The sequence below is a fragment of the Eleutherodactylus coqui genome, chromosome 8, assembly GCF_035609145.1.
Source record: "Eleutherodactylus coqui strain aEleCoq1 chromosome 8, aEleCoq1.hap1, whole genome shotgun sequence".
In the NCBI taxonomy this organism is placed as follows: Eukaryota; Metazoa; Chordata; class Amphibia; order Anura; family Eleutherodactylidae; genus Eleutherodactylus; species Eleutherodactylus coqui.
Window position 1 is genome coordinate 190,602,000 of NC_089844.1, and position 19,673 is coordinate 190,621,672.

General features: G+C 52.8%; 1 protein-coding gene across 1 annotated transcript in view; it reads left to right on the forward strand.

The window, feature by feature from the left end:
- Nucleotides 1–8,074: 8,074 nt before the first annotated feature.
- The window catches only part of DNAH7 (dynein axonemal heavy chain 7), a 499,785-nt gene continuing 488,186 nt past the window's right edge, over nucleotides 8,075–19,673 (forward strand). The window contains exons 1-3 of the mRNA XM_066577151.1: nucleotides 8,075–8,208; nucleotides 13,278–13,343; nucleotides 15,434–15,539. Of these exons, the coding sequence (XP_066433248.1) occupies nucleotides 8,122–8,208; nucleotides 13,278–13,343; nucleotides 15,434–15,539 (259 nt within the window). The 5' untranslated portion in view covers nucleotides 8,075–8,121. The remainder of the gene's footprint in view (nucleotides 8,209–13,277; nucleotides 13,344–15,433; nucleotides 15,540–19,673) is intronic.

Consider the following 19,673-nt stretch of genomic DNA (forward strand, 5'->3'; position numbering starts at 1 on the left):
GGGACGGCATATCGGGAAAAGTAGTGGCGACTGGGAACCGAGTAGCGCGGGGCCGCCGCCGCCATCATGTTTTTGAAAGCCTCCGTTTCCACAAGCCTATACGGCAGCATCTCCAGGCTGATCAATTTGGCTATGTGCACGTTTAACGCTTGAGCGTGCGGGTGCGTGGCTGCGTACTTGCGCTTGCGCTCAAACACTTGCGCTAGCGACGGCTGGACGGTGCGCTGAGAGACATTGGTGGATGGGGCCGAGGACAGCGGAGGTGAGGGTGTGGGTGCAGGCCGGGAGACGGTCGTGCCTGTGTCCTGAGAGGGGGGTTGGATCTCGGTGGCAGGTTGGGGCACAGGGGCAGAGGCAGTGGTGCAAACCGTAGGCGGTGAACGGCCTTCGTCCCACCTTGTGGGGTGCTTGGCCATCATATGCCTGCGCATGCTGGTGGTGGTGAGGCTGGTGGTGGTGGCTTCATGGCTGATCTTGGCGTGACAAACCTTGCACACCACAGTTTGTCGGTCGTCTGCACTCAGTGAAAAACTGCCACACCTTTGAGCACCTCGGCCTCTGCAGGGTGGCTTTGGGAAACAGTTGGTGGATTATTCGGTCTGGCCCTGCCTCTACCCCTGGCCACCCCACTGCCTCTTCCAACCTGCCCTGCTGCTGCACTTGCCTCCCCCTCTGAAGACCTGTCCTCAGTGGGCTTAGCAAACCAGGTGGGGTCAGTCACCTCATCGTCCTGCTGCTCTTCCTCCGAATCCTCTGTGCGCTGCTCCCTCGGACTTACTGCAATTACTACTACCTGAGTGATAGACAACTGTGTCTCATCGTCGTCGTCCTCCTCACCCACTGAAAGCTCTTGAGACAGTTGCCGGAAGTCCCCAGCCTCATCCCCCGGACCCCGGGAACTTTCCAAAGGTTGGGCATCGGTCACGACAAACTCCTCCGGTGGGAGAGGAACCATTGCTGCCCATTCTGGGCAGGGGCCCGAGAACAGTTCCTGGGAGTCTGCCTGCTCCTCAGAATGTGTGATTGTAATGGAGTGAGGAGGCTGGGAGGAAGGAGGAGCAGCAGCCAGAGGATTCAGAGTTGCAGCAGTGGACGGCGTAGAACTCTGGGTGGTCGATAGATTGCTGGATGCACTTTCTGCCATCCACGACAGGACCTGCTCACACTGCTCATTTTCTAATAAAGGTCTACCTCGTGGACCCATTAATTGTGAGATTAATTTGGGGACGCCAGAAACGTGCCTCTCTCCTAATCCCGCAGCAATCGGCTGCGATACACCTGGACCAGGAGCTCGGCCTGCGCCCACACCCTGACTTGGGCCTCCGCGTCCTCGCCCGCGTCCACGTCCTCTAGGCCTACCCCTACCCCTCAGCATGGTGTATTACCAGTAGTGCAGAAACAGAACGCTGTAATTAAACGTGCCGCTTATTGGCCTGTGGTTGGAGGCTGACTTCGCTTACGGAACGCACAGCAGAGCCAGGAAAGAATTTTGCGCAAGCCTGTAGTGAGACGTAGGTGCGTATGACTGAGCTAGTGGAATTCACAGCGCAGAAGCAGTCAAATGTCCAAAGGCCACTAGTAGGCCTTAAGTATTTTGCTTCTATTTTTTTAAAGGCTGAGCTGAGACAGCAGACAGATACTGTAGGCAGCGTATATATGTATACTGTTTCCCTCTGGACGGGATGACGGCGGTGATGTAACGGGCAACGCAGAGCCAGGAAAGAATTTTGCGCAAGCCTGCTGTAACACTTAGCTGCGTAATAATTAGGACTACTACCCCCAGCAGAGACGCAGTACACTCAAGACGATCACAGGCAGCCCAAAGATAGTATTTTTCCCAAATTTGTTTGAAAAAGCCCACTGCCTATATAGACAGTATATCTCTTTCCCTGCCTCACCAGTACTGGCCCTATACTATGTACAAGGACTGCAGACTGAGGACGCAATGCTCTGCACGCCCGATATATAAAAAAAAAAAAAAAAAAAAGTGCAACACTGCTCACAGCAGTTGTGGCCCTAAGAAGGACCGTTGGGGTTCTTCAAGCCTAAAATAACTTCTAACGCTCTCCCTATAGCAGCAGCAGCATCAGCAGCACTGTCCCTGATCTCTGTCAGAATGCATCTGTGGTGAGCCGCGGGCGGGGCAGATTTAAATACTCGGGTGACACCTGATCTCGCCAGCCACTTACTGCAGGGGGGTGGTATAGGGCTGGAACGTCACAGGAGGAAGTTGTAATGCCTTCCCTGTCTTTCTATTGGCCAGAAAAGCGCGCTAATGTCTCAGAGATGAAAGTGAAAGTAACTCGAACATCGCGTGGTACTCGTCTCGAGTAACGAGCATCTCGAACACGCTAATACTCGAACGAGCATCAAGCTCGGACGAGTACGTTCGCTCATGTCTAGTTAAAACTAATTCAGACCAAACGGAACTTTTTGATGAAATTCAGGGAGCCAGCCACCCCAAACTTTTGAAAGTTCTCTTATCCCTGCACAGTAGGTTTCTGGCTTGGCTGGGTGAGAGACCTGCGGTGTGTGTCAGGAAGGGTATAGTTCTTAATTGGGAGCATGCGTGGCATTATAAGTCTTCTCACACCTAGATGCTCTTCCTCTGAGACATTTAATATGGAAATAAGAGCTAGTACAAATGCCTCTATAGCCCTAAAGTCTAGATCACGTGAGGTAATGATCCCCTCTACTCTTCCTTAGTTAGACCTCATATGGAATACTTTGTCCAGTTCTGGGCACCCCGCTTTAAAAAAGACAGACAAACTGGAGCAAGTTCAGAGAAGAGTTACCAAGATGGTGAGCGGTCTGCAAATCATGTCCTATGAGGAATGGTTAAAGGATCTGGGAATGTTTAGCTTGCAGAAGAGAAGGCTGAGAGGAGACTTAATAGCTGTCTACATATATGTGAAGGGCTGTCACAGTGCAGAGGGATCAGCCCTATTCTCATCTGTACAAGGAAAGACTAGAAGCAATGGGATGAAACTGAAAGGAAGGAGACACAGATTAGATATTAGACAGTGAGGGTGATCAATGAGTAGAACAGGTTACTGCAGCATCCCATAACGAGACCCTGGACACCTGACATACGTGAGGAGCTGGGACGGTTTAGTGATGGCTTGTCATGGAGGCACTTATCCCTCAGGGAGTCTGGTAACACGCAGCCAAGTGTAGAGTATAACTGCAGGTCACCTAAGATAGGGAATGCCAATAAACAGGAGGATGGGGGTTGTAGTTGTCACGGTGATCCCACCGTTCCCACACACCGGAATGATCTTCAGCGGAGAATAATCACAGATGGAAACAGTCTCTCAGTACCACGGGTCCCTAGGAACGATTAGGGCATGGCATAAACTTTTACTTGTAAACTTCAAACTAATCATACAAGGCAGTTTAATCAGAGATATTACAGTACAGGGAAATGACTTTCAGACATAGTAAAAACTATTTTCTTGCAGTACCTCCACCCCATTGGTGTAACAGTAAAGGGTGTACCTCTACGTGGTGATCCTGGCTCCGGATAGCCACGTAGGAAATTCGGACAGTAAAAGAATTGCTTGGTACCTCTGCTATGGCCTCGTCTTGAAGGATTATTTACAAATGCTCTCTCTTATTCTTGGAGCTCACTCCACTCACATCCAGCACACAATCAGCACAGGAAATCTCTCCTCCGCTTCCATCTTCACCACAAGGAAGCTGAAGGTGCTTCCATATGGCTCTGTATTTGGTGGAATTCCAAATGGAAGAACACAGGTTGAAGATCAGGACCCTTTCCCGCTCTCAATCTCTCCTATTTATAGCTTCCCTCATACTACATGCCAGACTGATACATTTACATGCAGACTGATTTTATTAGAATTAACCCCTCAAGCCCCGCGTGATACACACAGGTGAGGCTTGTATCCTGGGGCTTTTTCAGTGACTTTGGAATAGCTTTGTCCCCTTCTGTGATGTGTATAACTGTAGTCACTCGAGGACTTTACTCCTGGAGGCCATTGTCAAGAACTCCGCCCTCAAAGTGATGCTTAATGACAAGTTCGTTAAGGGAAATCCACAAATGTCACATTGTGCCTTCTGCCGTATCCCAGAGCTCCTTCAAAACTGTGGATGTCGTCAGTACTCTGTTTCCCTGAAAATAAGCCCTGCCCTGATTTTTTTTTTTAGGATTTTCGGGGAGGTTTAAAATACAAGCCCTACTCCGAAAATAAGCCCTAGCACCATTACATTAAAGAAAAAAAAAATAGAATACATTATCTAGCAGACTCAGTCCAGGCCCTTCGCGCTGCTCTCCGAAGCTCTGACACACTTCTTGCAGTCCTTGGCCGCCCACAGGAGATCACTTCCTGGTTACAAGATTCATAACTCCAGGAAGCGATGGCTCTGATTGGTCCTCGAACTCACTGTGGAGGCGGAATTTGTGAATTGGCCAATCAATGCCATGGTGCAGCCAATCCATATATCCCGCCTCCAGAACGTGATGGCTGTGATTGGTTCTTCGACCGCTGCTCAGGAAATGATTGTAGCATTCAATGAACCAATCATAGCCATCACTTTGGGTTATCGAGCACTGCATTGATTGGTTCTCAAGTGCTGCTCACTTCCTGGAGGCGGGATTTATGAATCCCGTAATTAGGAAGTGATCTGTGGGCGGCCGAGGACTACAAGAAGAGCATTGGAGCTGCAGGGAGCAGTGGGAGGGACCTGGATCGAGTCTGCTAATAAGACATTCTCAAAAATAAGACCTAGCACTTTTGGGGGGCAAACATTAATATAAGACAGGGTCTTATTTTCCAGGAAGATAAAAAACGGCATGTAATGATGGAAGTGCTGGGAAATGTCACCACAGTTGCTGGAAAATAGAGCTATAATTTCAGTCATAGGTGTGAGGCTGGGGTCTGCATTTTGGGGTACGTCACTATCTCCCTGGTGTAATGGGGGCACTATTACTACTGGCTCAACTAACGGGGGCACTATTACCACTGGGGTCAATAGTGGGGCTACTATTACTACTGGGGCTGATAGCAGGGACACCATTACTACCGGGGCTACTATTACTACTGGGGCTGATAGTGGGGCTACTGTTATTACTGGGGCCGATAGCAGGGACACCATTTCTACCAGGGTTTATAGTGGGGCTACTATTACTACTGGCTCAACTATCGGGGGCACTATTACCACTGGGGTCAATAGTGGGGCTACTATTACTACTGGTGCTGATAATGGGGCTACTGTTACTACTGGGGCCGATAGCAGGGACACCATTACTACCGGGGTTGATAGTGGGGCTACTATTACTACTGGCTCAACTAACGGGGGCACTTACCACTGGGGTCAATAGTGGGGCTACTATTACTACTGGAGCTGATAATGGGGCTACTGTTACTACTGGGGCCGATAGCAGGGACACCATTACTACCGGGGTTGATAGTGGGGCTACTATTACTACTGGCTCAACTAACGGGGGCACTATTACCACTGGGGTCAATAGTGGGGCTACTATTACTACTGGGGCTGATAATGGGGCTACTGTTACTACTGGGGCCGATAGAAGGGACACCATTACTACCGGGGTTGATAGTGGGGCTACTATTACTACTGGGGTCAATAGTGGGGCTACTATTACTACTGGGGCTGATAGTGGGGCTATTATTACCACTGGGGTCAATAGTGGGGCTACTATTACTACTGGGGCTGATAATGGGGCTACTGTTACTACTGGGGCCGATAGCAGGGACACCATTACTACCGGGGCTGATAGTGGGTCTATTATTACTACCGGGGTTGATAGTGGGGCTACTATTACTACTGGGGTTGATAGTGGGGCTACTATTACTACCGGGGTTGATAGTGGGGCTACTATTACTACTGCGTCAACCATCAGGAATATTACTATTGGGGCCACAACTGGGGGTACTGTTATTTTTGGGGCCACTAAGAGGGCGCTTGTGGTCAGCCACACACCCAAACCGTAGGCCCCATCTTCCCAGGCTGGTTTTCACCTTGGGGGCTGACGCCAACCTACTTTGGCGGTGTAACCCGTGTATTTCCTACACTCGTAAACCCCCTGGATGTACATAGAGCCATTCAGAGCTGGCTTCACCTGCCTGCGTTATGTTGTCACGCGTCCTTCTAGTCTAGGGCTTGTTCACACCTAGTGGAAGAGCTGCCGGGTCTCCACAGCGGGTCTGCATCAAATACAGTCAAACCCGCAGCGTTGGGCTCGTTGGGATGGCATGTGAGGAGGGACCGCTGTGGGACCCTGAGCCCGGTGTGAGGAGGGACTGCTGCAGGACCCTGAGCCCGGTGTGAGGAGGGACTGCTGCGGGACCCTGAGCCCGGTGTGAGGTGACGCCGCTGCGGGACCCTGAGCCCGGTGTGAGGTGACGCCGCTGCGGGACCCTGAGCCCGGTGTGAGGTGACGCCGCTGCGGGACCCTGAGCCCGGTGTGAGGTGACGCCGCTGCGGGACCCTGAGCCCGGTGTGAGGTGACGCCGCTGCGGGACCCTGAGCCCGGTGTGAGGTGACGCCGCTGCGGGACCCTGAGCCCGGTGTGAGGTGACGCCGCTGCGGGACCCTGAGCCCGGTGTGAGGTGACGCCGCTGCGGGACCCTGAGCCCGGTGTGAGGAGGTGTGAGGTGACGCCGCTGCGGGACCCTGAGCCCGGTGTGAGGAGGGACCGCTGCGGGACCCTGAGCCCGGTGTGAGGAGGGACCGCTGCGGGACCCTGAGCCCGGTGTGAGGCGACGCCGCTGCGGGACCCTGAGACCGGTGTGAGGTGACGCCGCTGCGGGACCCTGAGCCCGGTGTGAGGATGGACCGCTGCAGGACCCTGAGCCCGGTGTGAGGCGACGCCGCTGCGGGACCCTGAGCCCGGTGTGAGGCGACGCCGCTGCGGGACCCTGAGCCCGGTGTGAGGCGACGCCGCTGCGGGACCCTGAGCCCGGTGTGAGGCGACGCCGCTGCGGGACCCTGAGCCCGGTGTGAGGCGACGCCGCTGCGGGACCCTGAGCCCGGTGTGAGGCGACGCCGCTGCGGGACCCTGAGCCCGGTGTGAGGCGACGCCGCTGCGGGACCCTGAGCCCGGTGTGAGGCGACGCCGCTGCGGGACCCTGAGCCCGGTGTGAGGAGAGACCGCTGCGGGACCCTGAGCCCGGTGTGAGGTGACGCCGCTGCGGGACCCTGAGCCCGGTGTGAGGAGGGACCGCTGCGGGTCCCTGAGCCCGGTGTGAGGAGGGACCGCTGCGGGTCCCTGAGCCCGGTGTGAGGAGGGACCGCTGCGGGACCCTGAGCCCGGTGTGAGGGGACGCCGCTGCGGGACCCTGAGCCCGGTGTGAGGAGGGACCGCTGCGGGACCCTGAGCCCGGTGTGAGGAGGGACCGCTGCGGGACCCTGAGCCCGGTGTGAGGAGGGACCGCTGCGGGACCCTGAGCCCGGTGTGAGGAGGGACCGCTGCGGGACCCTGAGCCCGGTGTGAGGAGGGACCGCTGCGGGACCCTGAGCCCGGTGTGAGGTGACGCCGCTGCGGGACCCTCAACCCGGTGTGAGGAGGGACCGCTGCGAAGACCCTGAGCCCGGTGTGAGGTGGGACCGCTGCGAAGACCCTGAGCCCGGTGTGAGGTGACGCCGCTGCGGGACCCTGAGCCCGGTGTGAGGTGACGCCGCTGCGGGACCCTGAGCCCGGTGTGAGGTGACGCCGCTGCGGGACCCTGAGCCCGGTGTGAGGTGACGCTGCTGCGGGACCCTCGGCCCGGTGTGAGGAGGGACCGCTGCGGGACCCTGAGCCCGGTGTGAGGTGACGCCGCTGCGGGACCCTGAGCCCGGTGTGAGGAGGGACCGCTGCGGGACCCTGAGCCCGGTGTGAGGTGACGCCGCTGCGGGACCCTGAGCCCGGTGTGAGGAGGGACCCTCGGCCCGGTGTAAGGAGCGGCGGCAACATGCCAGGGTTCCTGCGCGGGGCAGGCGGGACACAACATGCTGCGGCCGCCCCGTCCCCCCTGGCAACCGCTCCACAACTGCCGCTCAGCCCTCCCCGCAGCGGTGATTGGTGCTGCCATAGCAACCAGCAGACGCGGCTCCCGCGGCAACACTTGCACCGGGGCTGACAGGAGGTGAGCGGTAATGGCGGACGAGGCTCGGCGGCTCCGTGTCACTAGCGGTGCGATCACCATGTCAGCAGAGAGAAGCGGGACGGCGGGCGGCAAAGAAGTAAGTCTGAAGCAGGGAGCCAATCACAAGTCGCTCATGTCCCCCTGTGCTCCCCCACGCACTCCTCCTATGTCCCCCTGTGCTCCCCCACGCACTCCTACCATGTCCCCCTGTCACCCCCCCACGCACTCCCCCCCCATGTCCCCCTGTCACCCCCCCACACACACACTCCCCCCATGTCCCCCTGTCCTCCCTCGACGCACCTCCCCTATGTCCCCCTGTTTTCCCCCGCTGCACATACTTCCCCCCACCTTCCTATGCTTCCCCGCCGCACGTACTCGCCCGCCGCATAAACTCCCCCTACGTCCCCCTGTGCTTCCTCGCTGCACGCATTACCCCAACCTCCGCTATGCTCCCCCGCCGCACGTACTTCCCCCCCACCTTCCCCATGCTCCCCTGTCACAGTTACTCCCCCCATGTCCCTCTGTACTCCCCGCCTCATTGCTGAAGCAAATGAGTGACTCTTAAGCTCGTGCACAGCGCAATTGTTCACGGGCGCCATCATAGAACGAATTGTTGGGAGTGTTTACATGGCTGAAATGTCATTCATTGACTAGTCGGGGGGCGCGAGGGTCCTTGGGGGGGCGTGTAGTTACATCTCCGAGTTGCTTACTGCTGCGGTCTGTCACTGGCTCGACTGAACAATCATTGCAGCAGGGAGTGTATCTACGAAGAACACAAGCGGTCAGACACCGCGGCAGGGAGTGTACCTACGAAGAACACAAGCGGTCAGACACTGCGGCAGGGAGTGCATCTATGAAGAACACAAGTGGTCAAACATGGCGGCAGGGAGTGTATCTACGAAGAACACAAGCGGTCAGACACCGCGGCAGGAAGTGTACCTACGAAGAACACAAGCGGTCAGACACCGCGGCAGGAAGTGTACCTACGAAGAACACAAGCGGTCAGACACCGCGGCAGGAAGTGTAGCTACGAAGAACACAAGCGGTCAGACACCGCGGCAGGAAGTGTATCTACGAAGAACACAAGCGGTCAGACATGGCGGCAGGGGGTATATCTACGAAGAACACAAGCGGTCAGACACCGCGGCAGGAAGTGTACCTACGAAGAACACAGCGGTCAGACACCGCGGCAGGAAGTGCATTTACGAAGAACACAAGCGGTCAGACGCCAAAGCAGGGAGTGCATCTACGAAGAACACAAGCGGTTAGACACCGCGGCAGGGAGTGTATCTACGAAGAACACAAGCGGTCAGACACCGCGGCAGGAAGTGTACCTACGAAGAACACAAGCGGTCAGACACCGCGGCAGGAAGTGTACCTACGAAGTACACAAGCGGTCAGACACCGCGGCAGGAAGTGTACCTACGAAGAACACAAGCGGTCAGACACCGCGGCAGGAAGTGTACCTACGAAGAACACAAGCGGTCAGACACCGCGGCAGGAAGTGTACCTACGAAGAACACAAGCGGTCAGACACCGCGGCAGGAAGTGTACCTACGAAGAACACAAGCGGTCAGACACCGCGGCAGGAAGTGTACCTACGAAGAACACAAGCGGTCAGACACCGCGGCAGGAAGTGTACCTACGAAGAACACAAGCGGTCAGACACCGCGGCAGGAAGTGTACCTACGAAGAACACAAGCGGTCAGACACCGCGGCAGGAAGTGTACCTACGAAGAACACAAGCGGTCAGACACCGCGGCAGGGAGTGTACCTACGAAGAACACAAGCGGTCAGACACCGCGGCAGGGAGTGCATCTATGAAGAACACAATCGGTCAGGCGCCAAAGCAGGGAGTGCATCCATGAAGAACACAAGCGGTCAGAAACCGCGGTAGGGAGTGCATCTATGAAGAACACAAGCGGTCAGACACAACGGCAGGGAGTGCATCTGTGAAGAACACAAGCGGTGAAACACCACGGTAAGGGAGTGTTTCAGCAAAGAACACAAGCGGTCAGACACCGCAGCAGGGAGTGTATCTACGAAGAACACAAGCGGTCAGACACTGCGGCAGGGAGTGTATCTGCAAATAACACAAGCGGTCAGACACCGCGGCAGAGGGTGTATCTATGAAGAACACAAGCGGTCAGACACTGCGGCAGGAAGTGTACCTACGAAGAACACAAGCGGTCAGACACCGCGGCAGGAAGTGTACCTACGAAGAACACAAGCGGTCAGACACCGCGGCAGGAAGTGTACCTACGAAGAACACAAGCGGTCAGACACCGCGGCAGGGAGTGTACCTACGAAGAACACAAGCGGTCAGACACCGCGGCAGGGAGTGCATCTATGAAGAACACAATCGGTCAGGCGCCAAAGCAGGGAGTGCATCCATGAAGAACACAAGCGGTCAGAAACCGCGGCAGGGAGTGCATCTATGAAGAACACAAGCGGTCAGACACAACGGCAGGGAGTGCATCTGTGAAGAACACAAGCGGTGAAACACCACGGTAAGGGAGTGTTTCAGCAAAGAACACAAGCGGTCAGACACCGCAGCAGGGAGTGTATCTACGAAGAACACAAGCGGTCAGACACTGCGGCAGGGAGTGTATCTGCAAATAACACAAGCGGTCAGACACCGCGGCAGGGAGTGTATCTGCAAATAACACAAGCGGTCAGACACTGCGGCAGAGGGTGTATCTATGAAGAACACAAGCGGTCAGACACTGCGGCAGCGAGTGTATCTACGAAGAACACAAGCGGTCAGACACTGCAGCAGGAAGTGTATCTAGGAAGGGTGGGCGCTATTATTTTGCAGGGGTACATGGGGGGGGAGGGGTCTCTATTACTTTACTGGAGGACATGGGGGGGATCTCAATTACTTTACAGGGGGACATGGGGCTCTAAGACTTTACAGGGGCGCAGTGGGCTATAATACTTTATGGGGTATGGGGGGGGGCTCTACTACTTTACGGGGGGGGTTCTACTACTTTACAGGGGCACAGGGTGGGCTCTAATACTTTACTGGGGCACATGGGGGGGGGGGCTCTGATACTTTACAGGGATACAGGGAAGACTTGTAATTTACAGGGGGTCTATAATACTTTACAGGGGCACAAGGGTGGGCTATAACACTTTACAGGAGTACAGGAGGGCTATAATAATTTACGGGGGTACAGGGGGGGGGCTCTAGTGCTTTACAGGGATTTGAGGGCCTCTAATACTTTACAGGGCACAGGTGTGGGCTATAATACTTTACAGGGGCATCGGGGGGGGGGGGGGGGGGGGGCGCTAATACTTTACAGGAGTACAGGGGGGCTCTAGTACTTTACGGGGGCACAGGGGTGGGCTATAATACTTTACAATGGTACAGTTGGGGCTATAGTTCTCTCCAGGGGCACGAGTGCAGTATATAATACTTTACAGGGACATAGGAGGGGGGGTGCAGGGGGCTCTAGTACTTCGAGGAGTTCATCAATATTTCTAGGATGCCTTGTATGTACAACCCTCTTCATGTTATACCGCAGCATCTCAATTCGGTTAAATGGTGTATTCACACGGGCTCCCTCCATTGGGACGGCTGTAGTCGCACGGGCTCCCTCCATTGGGACGGGTGTGGTCGCACGGGCTCCCTCCATTGGGACGGGTGTGGTCGCACGGGCTCCCTCCATTGGGACGGGTGTGGTCGCACGGGCTCCCTCCATTGGGACGGGTGTGGTCGCACGGGCTCCCTCCATGTGTGGTCGCACGGGCTCCCTCCATCGGGACGGGTGTGGTCGCACGGGCTCCCTCCATCGGGACGGGTGTGGTCGCACGGGCTCCCTCCATCGGGACGGGTGTGGTCGCACGGGCTCCCTCCATCGGGACGGGTGTGGTCGCACGGGCTCCCTCCATCGGGACGGGTGTGGTCGCACGGGCTCCCTCCATCGGGACGGGTGTGGTCGCACGGGCTCCCTCCATCGGGACGGGTGTGGTCGCACGGGCTCCCTCCATCGGGACCGGTGTGGTCGCACGGGCTCCCTCCATCGGCACGGGTGTGGTCGCACGGGCTCCCTCCATCGGCACGGGTGTGGTCGCACGGGCTCCCTCCATCGGCACGGGTGTGGTCGCACGGGCTCCCTCCATCGGGACGGGTGTGGTCGCACGGGCTCCCTCCATCGGGACGGGTGTGGTCGCACGGGCTCCCTCCATCGGGACGGGTGTGGTCGCACGGGCTCCCTCCATCGGGACGGGTGTGGTCGCACGGGCTCCCTCCATCGGGACGGGTGTGGTCGCACGGGCTCCCTCCATCGGGACGGGTGTGGACGCCTGGGCTCCCTCCATCGGGACGGGTGTGGACGCCTGGGCTCCCTCCATCGGGACGGGTGTGGACGCACGGGCTCCCTCCATCGGGACGGGTGTGGTCGCACGGGCTTCCTCCATCGGGACGGGTGTGGTCGCACGGGCTCCCTCCATCGGGACGGGTGTGGTCGCACGGGCTCTCTCTATTGGGACGGGTGTGGTCGCAGTGTCGTGGATTTACTTTGTGTCCAACAACTTATTCAATTAGGAATGTTTACACCCTTCCATATTAATTCTGAATTGAGGAAGCTTATACATGCTGAACCTGTGTCAGTGTGAAAACTTCTTATGCGCATTATCAATTCAGAATTAATATGGAAGGGTGTAAACATTCCTAATTGAATAAGTTGTTGGACACAAAGTAAATCCACGACAGTAGGGGCTCCCTCCATTGGGACGGGCGGGGTCGCGCGGGCTCCCTCCGTTGGGACGGGCGGGGTCGCGCGGGCTCCCTCCGTTGGGACGGGCGGGGTCGCGCGGGCTCCCTCCGTTGGGACGGGCGGGGCCGCGCGGGCTCCCTCCGTTGGGACAGGCGGGGCCGCGCGGGCTCCCTTGTACCAGGATGAACAGTCCGAGTAATAAACGTTCCAGCATGTCCTATTTTTGTCCGATCTGGGATGAACACAGTCCATGTGAGGACTACATGTGCCCCATGGATGGGATGTGTGCCGCCGAGAATATCATGTGTGTGTAGAAGCCCGCCTATGTCTGAGGGGGGCAGTCTTCCCATCACGGCCCTCCTCGTACACGTTGGCAGCTCATTGTGGGAATGTTTTGGCTTTATGCAAACACTGAATGACTATAACAATCCTATTATTTCTGCAGTCGGCCACCCACAAGGCCGGAAGGTTCCCAAAGACTCCCGTGAGATTCTTGCCCCAGCTGCCTCAGGTAATACTGGCATTTCACCATTATTGTATGTTTTAGTGTTATTTTTGCTTGACTTCTTTTAGGCGGGTCTCGCGCGACCGGATTTGTATTGCAGATTCCGTGATCGCCATGCGCACAGATGATCCGCAGAAAACGCAGGCATTGAAAGGCATGAACTTTCAATTGTTCCTTCACACTCGCAGATAGGAATTGCGTATTTCGCCAGTGGAAGAAAGATCACAGCATGCTCTATTTGCCACGTAATCCGGGTGGATGGACTCCATTGTTGTCAATGGAAGCCGTCCAACCCGCAGCCCATACACAATTACCATTGTGTATAGACTACAGCCACCTGTAACTTCTCTAAGCGGCATGGCGGGAAATACAACCTCAGGATGTACAGTTGTGTCCTGGGAGCAGCGGGGTCAGACCACCTATGACAGTCAGCATGGCCATTAACCATTTAAATGCCTCGATCAGTGTTCAGGAGTCCAAATGCCCTCTGCTTCCCCATCATGAGATTGTGAGGTGCAGTTTGGTTGCCATGATAGTCTCGGGCCTTCTGAAGGATCCCAGAGCTGCCATGACTCATTGCCCGTGGCTTGTCTTGATAGTCTGCCTGTCAGATTGCAGTAGGATGCAATACTATGGTATTGTATTATGCTGTATGAGCGATCAAATGATTGAAAGTTCAAGCCCCCTATGGGGAGTAAAAAGGGCTGCAGAAATTAGTAAGAAAAGAGTTTTATTAATTATTGGAAAAAAAGTAAAAAAAAACAAAAAAAAACTTCTCCCATATTCATAATCAAAAATAAATCAAAACAAAAAAAGAAGGAACATATTTGGTGTCGCTGCATCTGTAGAAGTCGAATCCATGAAAGTAACACAATATTTATTCCACACTGTGAGGGCTTATTTAGACGACCGTATATCGGCTCGGTTTTCACGCCGAGTCGATATACGGTGTCCTTGTCTGCAGGGGGGGGGGGGGGGGATGGAAGAGCCAGGAGCAGGAACTGAATATGAGGGGCGGGGCTAAACGCCAGTACTTAGCCCCACCTCGTCTAGCCCCCTCCTATTGCAAATAGTGGCGAGGGGCGGAAAGGGGAAGGGGCTGGAGCTCAGTTCCTGCTCCTGGCTCCTCCATCCTCCTCCCCCCTGCAGACAAGAACACCGTGTATCGGCTCGGCGTGAAAACCGAGCCGATATACGGTCGTCTGAAATAGCCCTGAACGTCGTAAGGAGAACAATATGCAACGCCAGAATTACGCTTTTTGGTCGCCCTGTCTCAGAGAAAAATGTAAGAATTTATTTTTTAGAAGCAGTATAGCAAAACATAAACTACATTCATACTTTCCTGGAGAATAACTGTTACGTGTGCTGCTGAGACATGTTGTACTACTGTGCTTCCAGCAGCACAGCACTTTCAGGGTTAATGATTGAGCTGGCTGGGTGCGGTTCTTCCTGCTAGCCAAACCCCCGGGTCTGGGCTCACATATAAATGGTATCATTGAAAAATACAGCTCGGCCCACAAAAACCAAGCCCTCTGACAGCGACGTCGATGGAAAAATTAAAGAGTTACGATTTTTTAAAAATGGGGAAAAGCAAAAAACATTAACGAAAAAAAAAAACAGTCTGCGTCATTGAAGGCATTAGGTTTTATGGCCACTTAGGACAGTAAAGCTTGAGCACCTTGGATCTAGTTCAGTGTTTCCTATCTCCAGTCCTCAGGATTCCCCAACAGGCCATGTTTTGGGGAGTTCCTCAGTATCGCACAGGTGATGCCCTTGTTGGCAGTGCATGAGGTGTTGCCACTGGTGTTCTTACTAAATCCTGGCATGTAGGGGGTCATGAGGACTGGAGTTGGAGAGATCCCGATCTAGAGGGTCTATACAGCACTTAGTTTATGTAATATGGGGAGCCCAGCGCTCAGGGTTTGTCTTCGAACTGCTTCTCCACCTGTGTATATAATTGTAATGTATCCAATTAAACTGCTCCCACATACCCGGTACTGAGGTCTCTGCATACGTAAGACAGCACATACCTTGCAGCAGCACCGATGGACTTCGAAACAGCAGGACACGCAGGTTAAAAGTAATATATTTTTTAGGTTAGCTCCAAACCTGAGTGGAGAAAGGCCCCACCGTCTTTCCTTCTGAATGTGGAGAACGAAGATGAATCCAAAGATGTCCATGATCCTTACAGCTTGTCACAAAGTAAGTTCCAAAACGTTATCACCTATAACCTTTACATACAGGTGGCCGGACGGGGATGCTTAGTCATGCCTACCAAGAGGGAAAACCAGGAGCAAGAATTATGTGCCCGGTGCCAAGATAAGGTGGTGAAGTGGAGGCAAGGCGTACAGTGGTGAGGCGGTGAGACTGCCAGGAGTGCCCTTACCATGAGATGCCCTGAGACTGCCGCCTCAAGCAGCAGTCTGCAGGACCTCAGAGGGGCAATGCTAGGGTTGCCATCCGGCTGATATGTGACTGGCCCAGAATATTTTTATTTTTTAATGGTAGGTAAAAAAAATAGTTGCTAGCTCTATGCCTGACAGGCTGCAACCTGCCAAGCACTTTACTCCTTCCGCAGCTCCCATCTGTCAGCCACCTCTGTTGTAATCGGTCTGTGACCCCTTCCCCAGTGTCTGTGTTCCCGGGGAAAGCAATCAGGGGTCATAGATTGTTTACAGCAAATGGGAGCTGTGGACAGAGATTGTGGGGTTACTGTCCAGCTGGAGGTCCATTATGGGGGACACTATAAATACCGGGGTCACTCTGAGGGACACTCACTACTGGGGCCTCTATGGGACACTCTTAAAAGTGGGGCCTCTAATGGGATCACTATTATTACTGGGGCCATCAAGGAGGTCACTATTTCCACTACTAGAGGTACGATTACTCTGTCACTTCAGAGAAGTTTCAATAGCTCAAATATGTAGTGGGTATTTTGTATATTGCTACTTTCAATGCATTTGGGTTTTTTTGTGGCAAAGCAGGGGGCGGAGGAGGGGACAATTCATATTTTGCCACAGTTAGCATAAAACCTCGGGACACCCCTGAGTTTGGATTTCAGTATCAAGGCCATGTTGACATCAGCGTGTATCCCCACCACCTCCCTGTTGGTCGGCTTCACCATAGCGGGGATGGATCCATTGGATTCCGTTGTAATGTTTGGCTTTTCATCAGAAAAAGTAGCGCAGAATGAGTTCTTCCATTTGAAAAGCACAAGCCGCGTCATTTCACAGGATTGTTATATGGATTTTAATACTATGCAATAAAGTCTTATAACGTGATCTCTATGCTGGATGCACTTAATTGGTGAGTAGTCATGTGAGCGATGTACGGCATGTCATGTGACTGCCGCAGTCAGTTCCAGTGGCGCTGAGGAAGGGAGGCTCTTGGAAAGTGGATTTCAGCATTTTCCACCTTTATCCGCTCATGCCTGTTCTTTCAAAATCTCAGAAAACCCCCTGAACACTTTCCAATCCAGTGTCTGTCCTCGTCTGACATTAAGATCTCCCTGCATAGCTCCGATGTCAGATGAGGGGCGACACGTGTTTCTAACAGTATGCAGGACAGTGGACCAATGTTGGAGGCTGCTCTACATATTAATGTCTCTCTATACAGGACAGCGCTCTGATGTTGAAGGCTGTTCTGCATATTAATGTTACACTACACAGAACAGCGCTCTTATGTTGGAGGTTGTTCTGCATAATGTTACACTATACAGGTCAGAGCTCCGATGTTGTAGGCTGTTCTACATAATGTTACACTATACAGGACAGAGCTCTGATGTCAGAGGTTGTTCAGCATATCAATGTTACGCTATACAGGGCAGCGCTCTAATGTTGGAGGCTGCTTTACATAATGTTACACTATACAGGACAGCGCTCTGATGTCAGAGGTTGTTCTGCATATCAGTGTTACACTATACAGGACAGCGCTCTGATGTGGGAGGTTGTTCTGCATATTACTGTTACACTATACAGGACAGAGCTCTGATGTCAGAGGTTGTTCTGCATATCAATGTTACACTATACAGGACAGCACTCAAATGTTGGAGGTTGCTTTACATAATGTTACACTATACAGGACAGAGCTCTGATGTCAGGTTGTTCTGCATATTAATGTTACACTATACAGGGCAGCGCTCTGATGTGGGAGGTTGTTCTGCATATTAATGTTACACTATACAGGACAGCGCTCTGATGTGGGAGGGTGTTCTGCATATTAATGTTACACTATACAGGACAGCGCTCTGATGTCAGAGGTTGTTCTGCATATCAATGTTACACTATACAGGACAGCACTCAAATGTTGGAGGTTGCTTTACATAATGTTACACTATACAGGACAGAGCTCTGATGTCAGGTTGTTCTGCATATCAGTGTTACACTATACAGGGCAGAGCTCTGATGTGGGAGGTTGTTCTGCATATTAATGTTACACTATACAGGACAGCGCTCTAATGTGGGAGGTTGTTCTGCATATTAATGTTACACTATACAGGACAGCGCTCTGATGTCAGAGGTTGTTCTGCATATCAATGTTACACTATACAGGACAGCACTCAAATGTTGGAGGCTGCTTTACATAATGTTACACTATACAGGACAGAGCTCTGATGTCAGAGGTTGTTCTGCATATCCGTGTTACACTATACAGGACAGCGCTCTGATGTGGGAGGGTGTTCTGCATATTAATGTTACACTATACAGGACAGAGCTCTGATGTGGGAGGTTGTTCTGCATATTAATGTCACACTATACAGGACAGCGCTCCAATGTTGGAGGTTGATCTGCATATTTATGTTACACTATACAGGACAGAGCTCCGATGTGGGAGGTTGTTCTGCATATTAATGTTACACTATACAGGACAGCGCTCTGATGTGAGAGGTTGTTCTGCATATTAATGTTACACTATACAGGACAGAGCTCTGATGTGGGAGGTTGTTCTGCATATTAATGTTACACTATACAGGACAGAGCTCTGATGTGGGAGGTTGTTCTGCATATTAATGTTACACTATACAGGACAGCGCTCTGATGTGAGAGGTTGTTCTGCATATTAATGTTACACTATACAGGACAGCGCTCTGATGTGGGAGGTTGTTCTACATATTAATGTTACACTATACAGGACAGCCCTCTGATGTGGGAGGTTGTTCTGAATATTAATGTTACACTATACAGGACAGTCCTCTGATGTGGGAGGTTGTTCTGCATATTAATGTTACACTATACAGGACAGCGCTCTGATGTGAGAGGTTGTTCTGCATATTAATGTTACACTATACAGGACAGCGCTCTGATGTGGGAGGTTGTTCTGCATATTAATGTTACACTATACAGGACAGCCCTCTGATGTGGGAGGTTGTTCTGCATATTAATGTTACACTATACAGGACAGCGCTCTGATGTGAGAGGTTGTTCTGCATATTAATGTTACACTATACAGGACAGCGCTCTGATGTGAGAGGTTGTTATGCATATTAATGTTACACTATACAGGACAGAGCTCTGATGTGGGAGGTTGTTCTGCATATTAATGTTACACTATACAGGACAGAGCTCTGATGTCAGAGGTTGTTCTGCATATTAATGTTACACTATACAGGACAGCCCTCTGATGTGGGAGGTTGTTCTGCATATTAATGTTACACTATACAGGACAGCGCTCTGATGTGGGAGGTTGTTCTGCATATTAATGTTACACTATACAGGACAGCGCTCCGATGTGGGAGGTTGTTCTGCATATTTATGTTACACTATACAGGACAGCGCTCTGATGTCAGAGGTTGTTCTGCATATCAATGTTACACTATACAGGACAGAGCTCTGATGTGAGAGGTTGTTCTGCATATTAATGTTACACTATACAGGACAGAGCTCTGATGTGGGAGGTTGTTCTGCATATTAATGTTACACTATACAGGACAGGGCTCTGATGTGAGAGGTTGTTCTGCATATTAATGTTACACTATACAGGACAGAGCTCTGATGTGGGAGGTTGTTCTGCATATTAATGTTACACTATACAGGACAGAGCTCTGATGTGGGAGGTTGTTCTGCATATTAATGTTACACTATACAGGACAGAGCTCTGATGTGGGAGGTTGTTCTGCATATTAATGTTACACTATACAGGACAGCGCTCTGATGTGAGAGGTTGTTCTGCATATTAATGTTACACTATACAGGACAGCGCTCTGATGTGGGAGGTTGTTATGCATATTAATGTTACACTATACAGGACAGAGCTCTGATGTGGGAGGTTGTTCTGCATATTAATGTTACACTATACAGGACAGAGCTCTGATGTCAGAGGTTGTTCTGCATATTAATG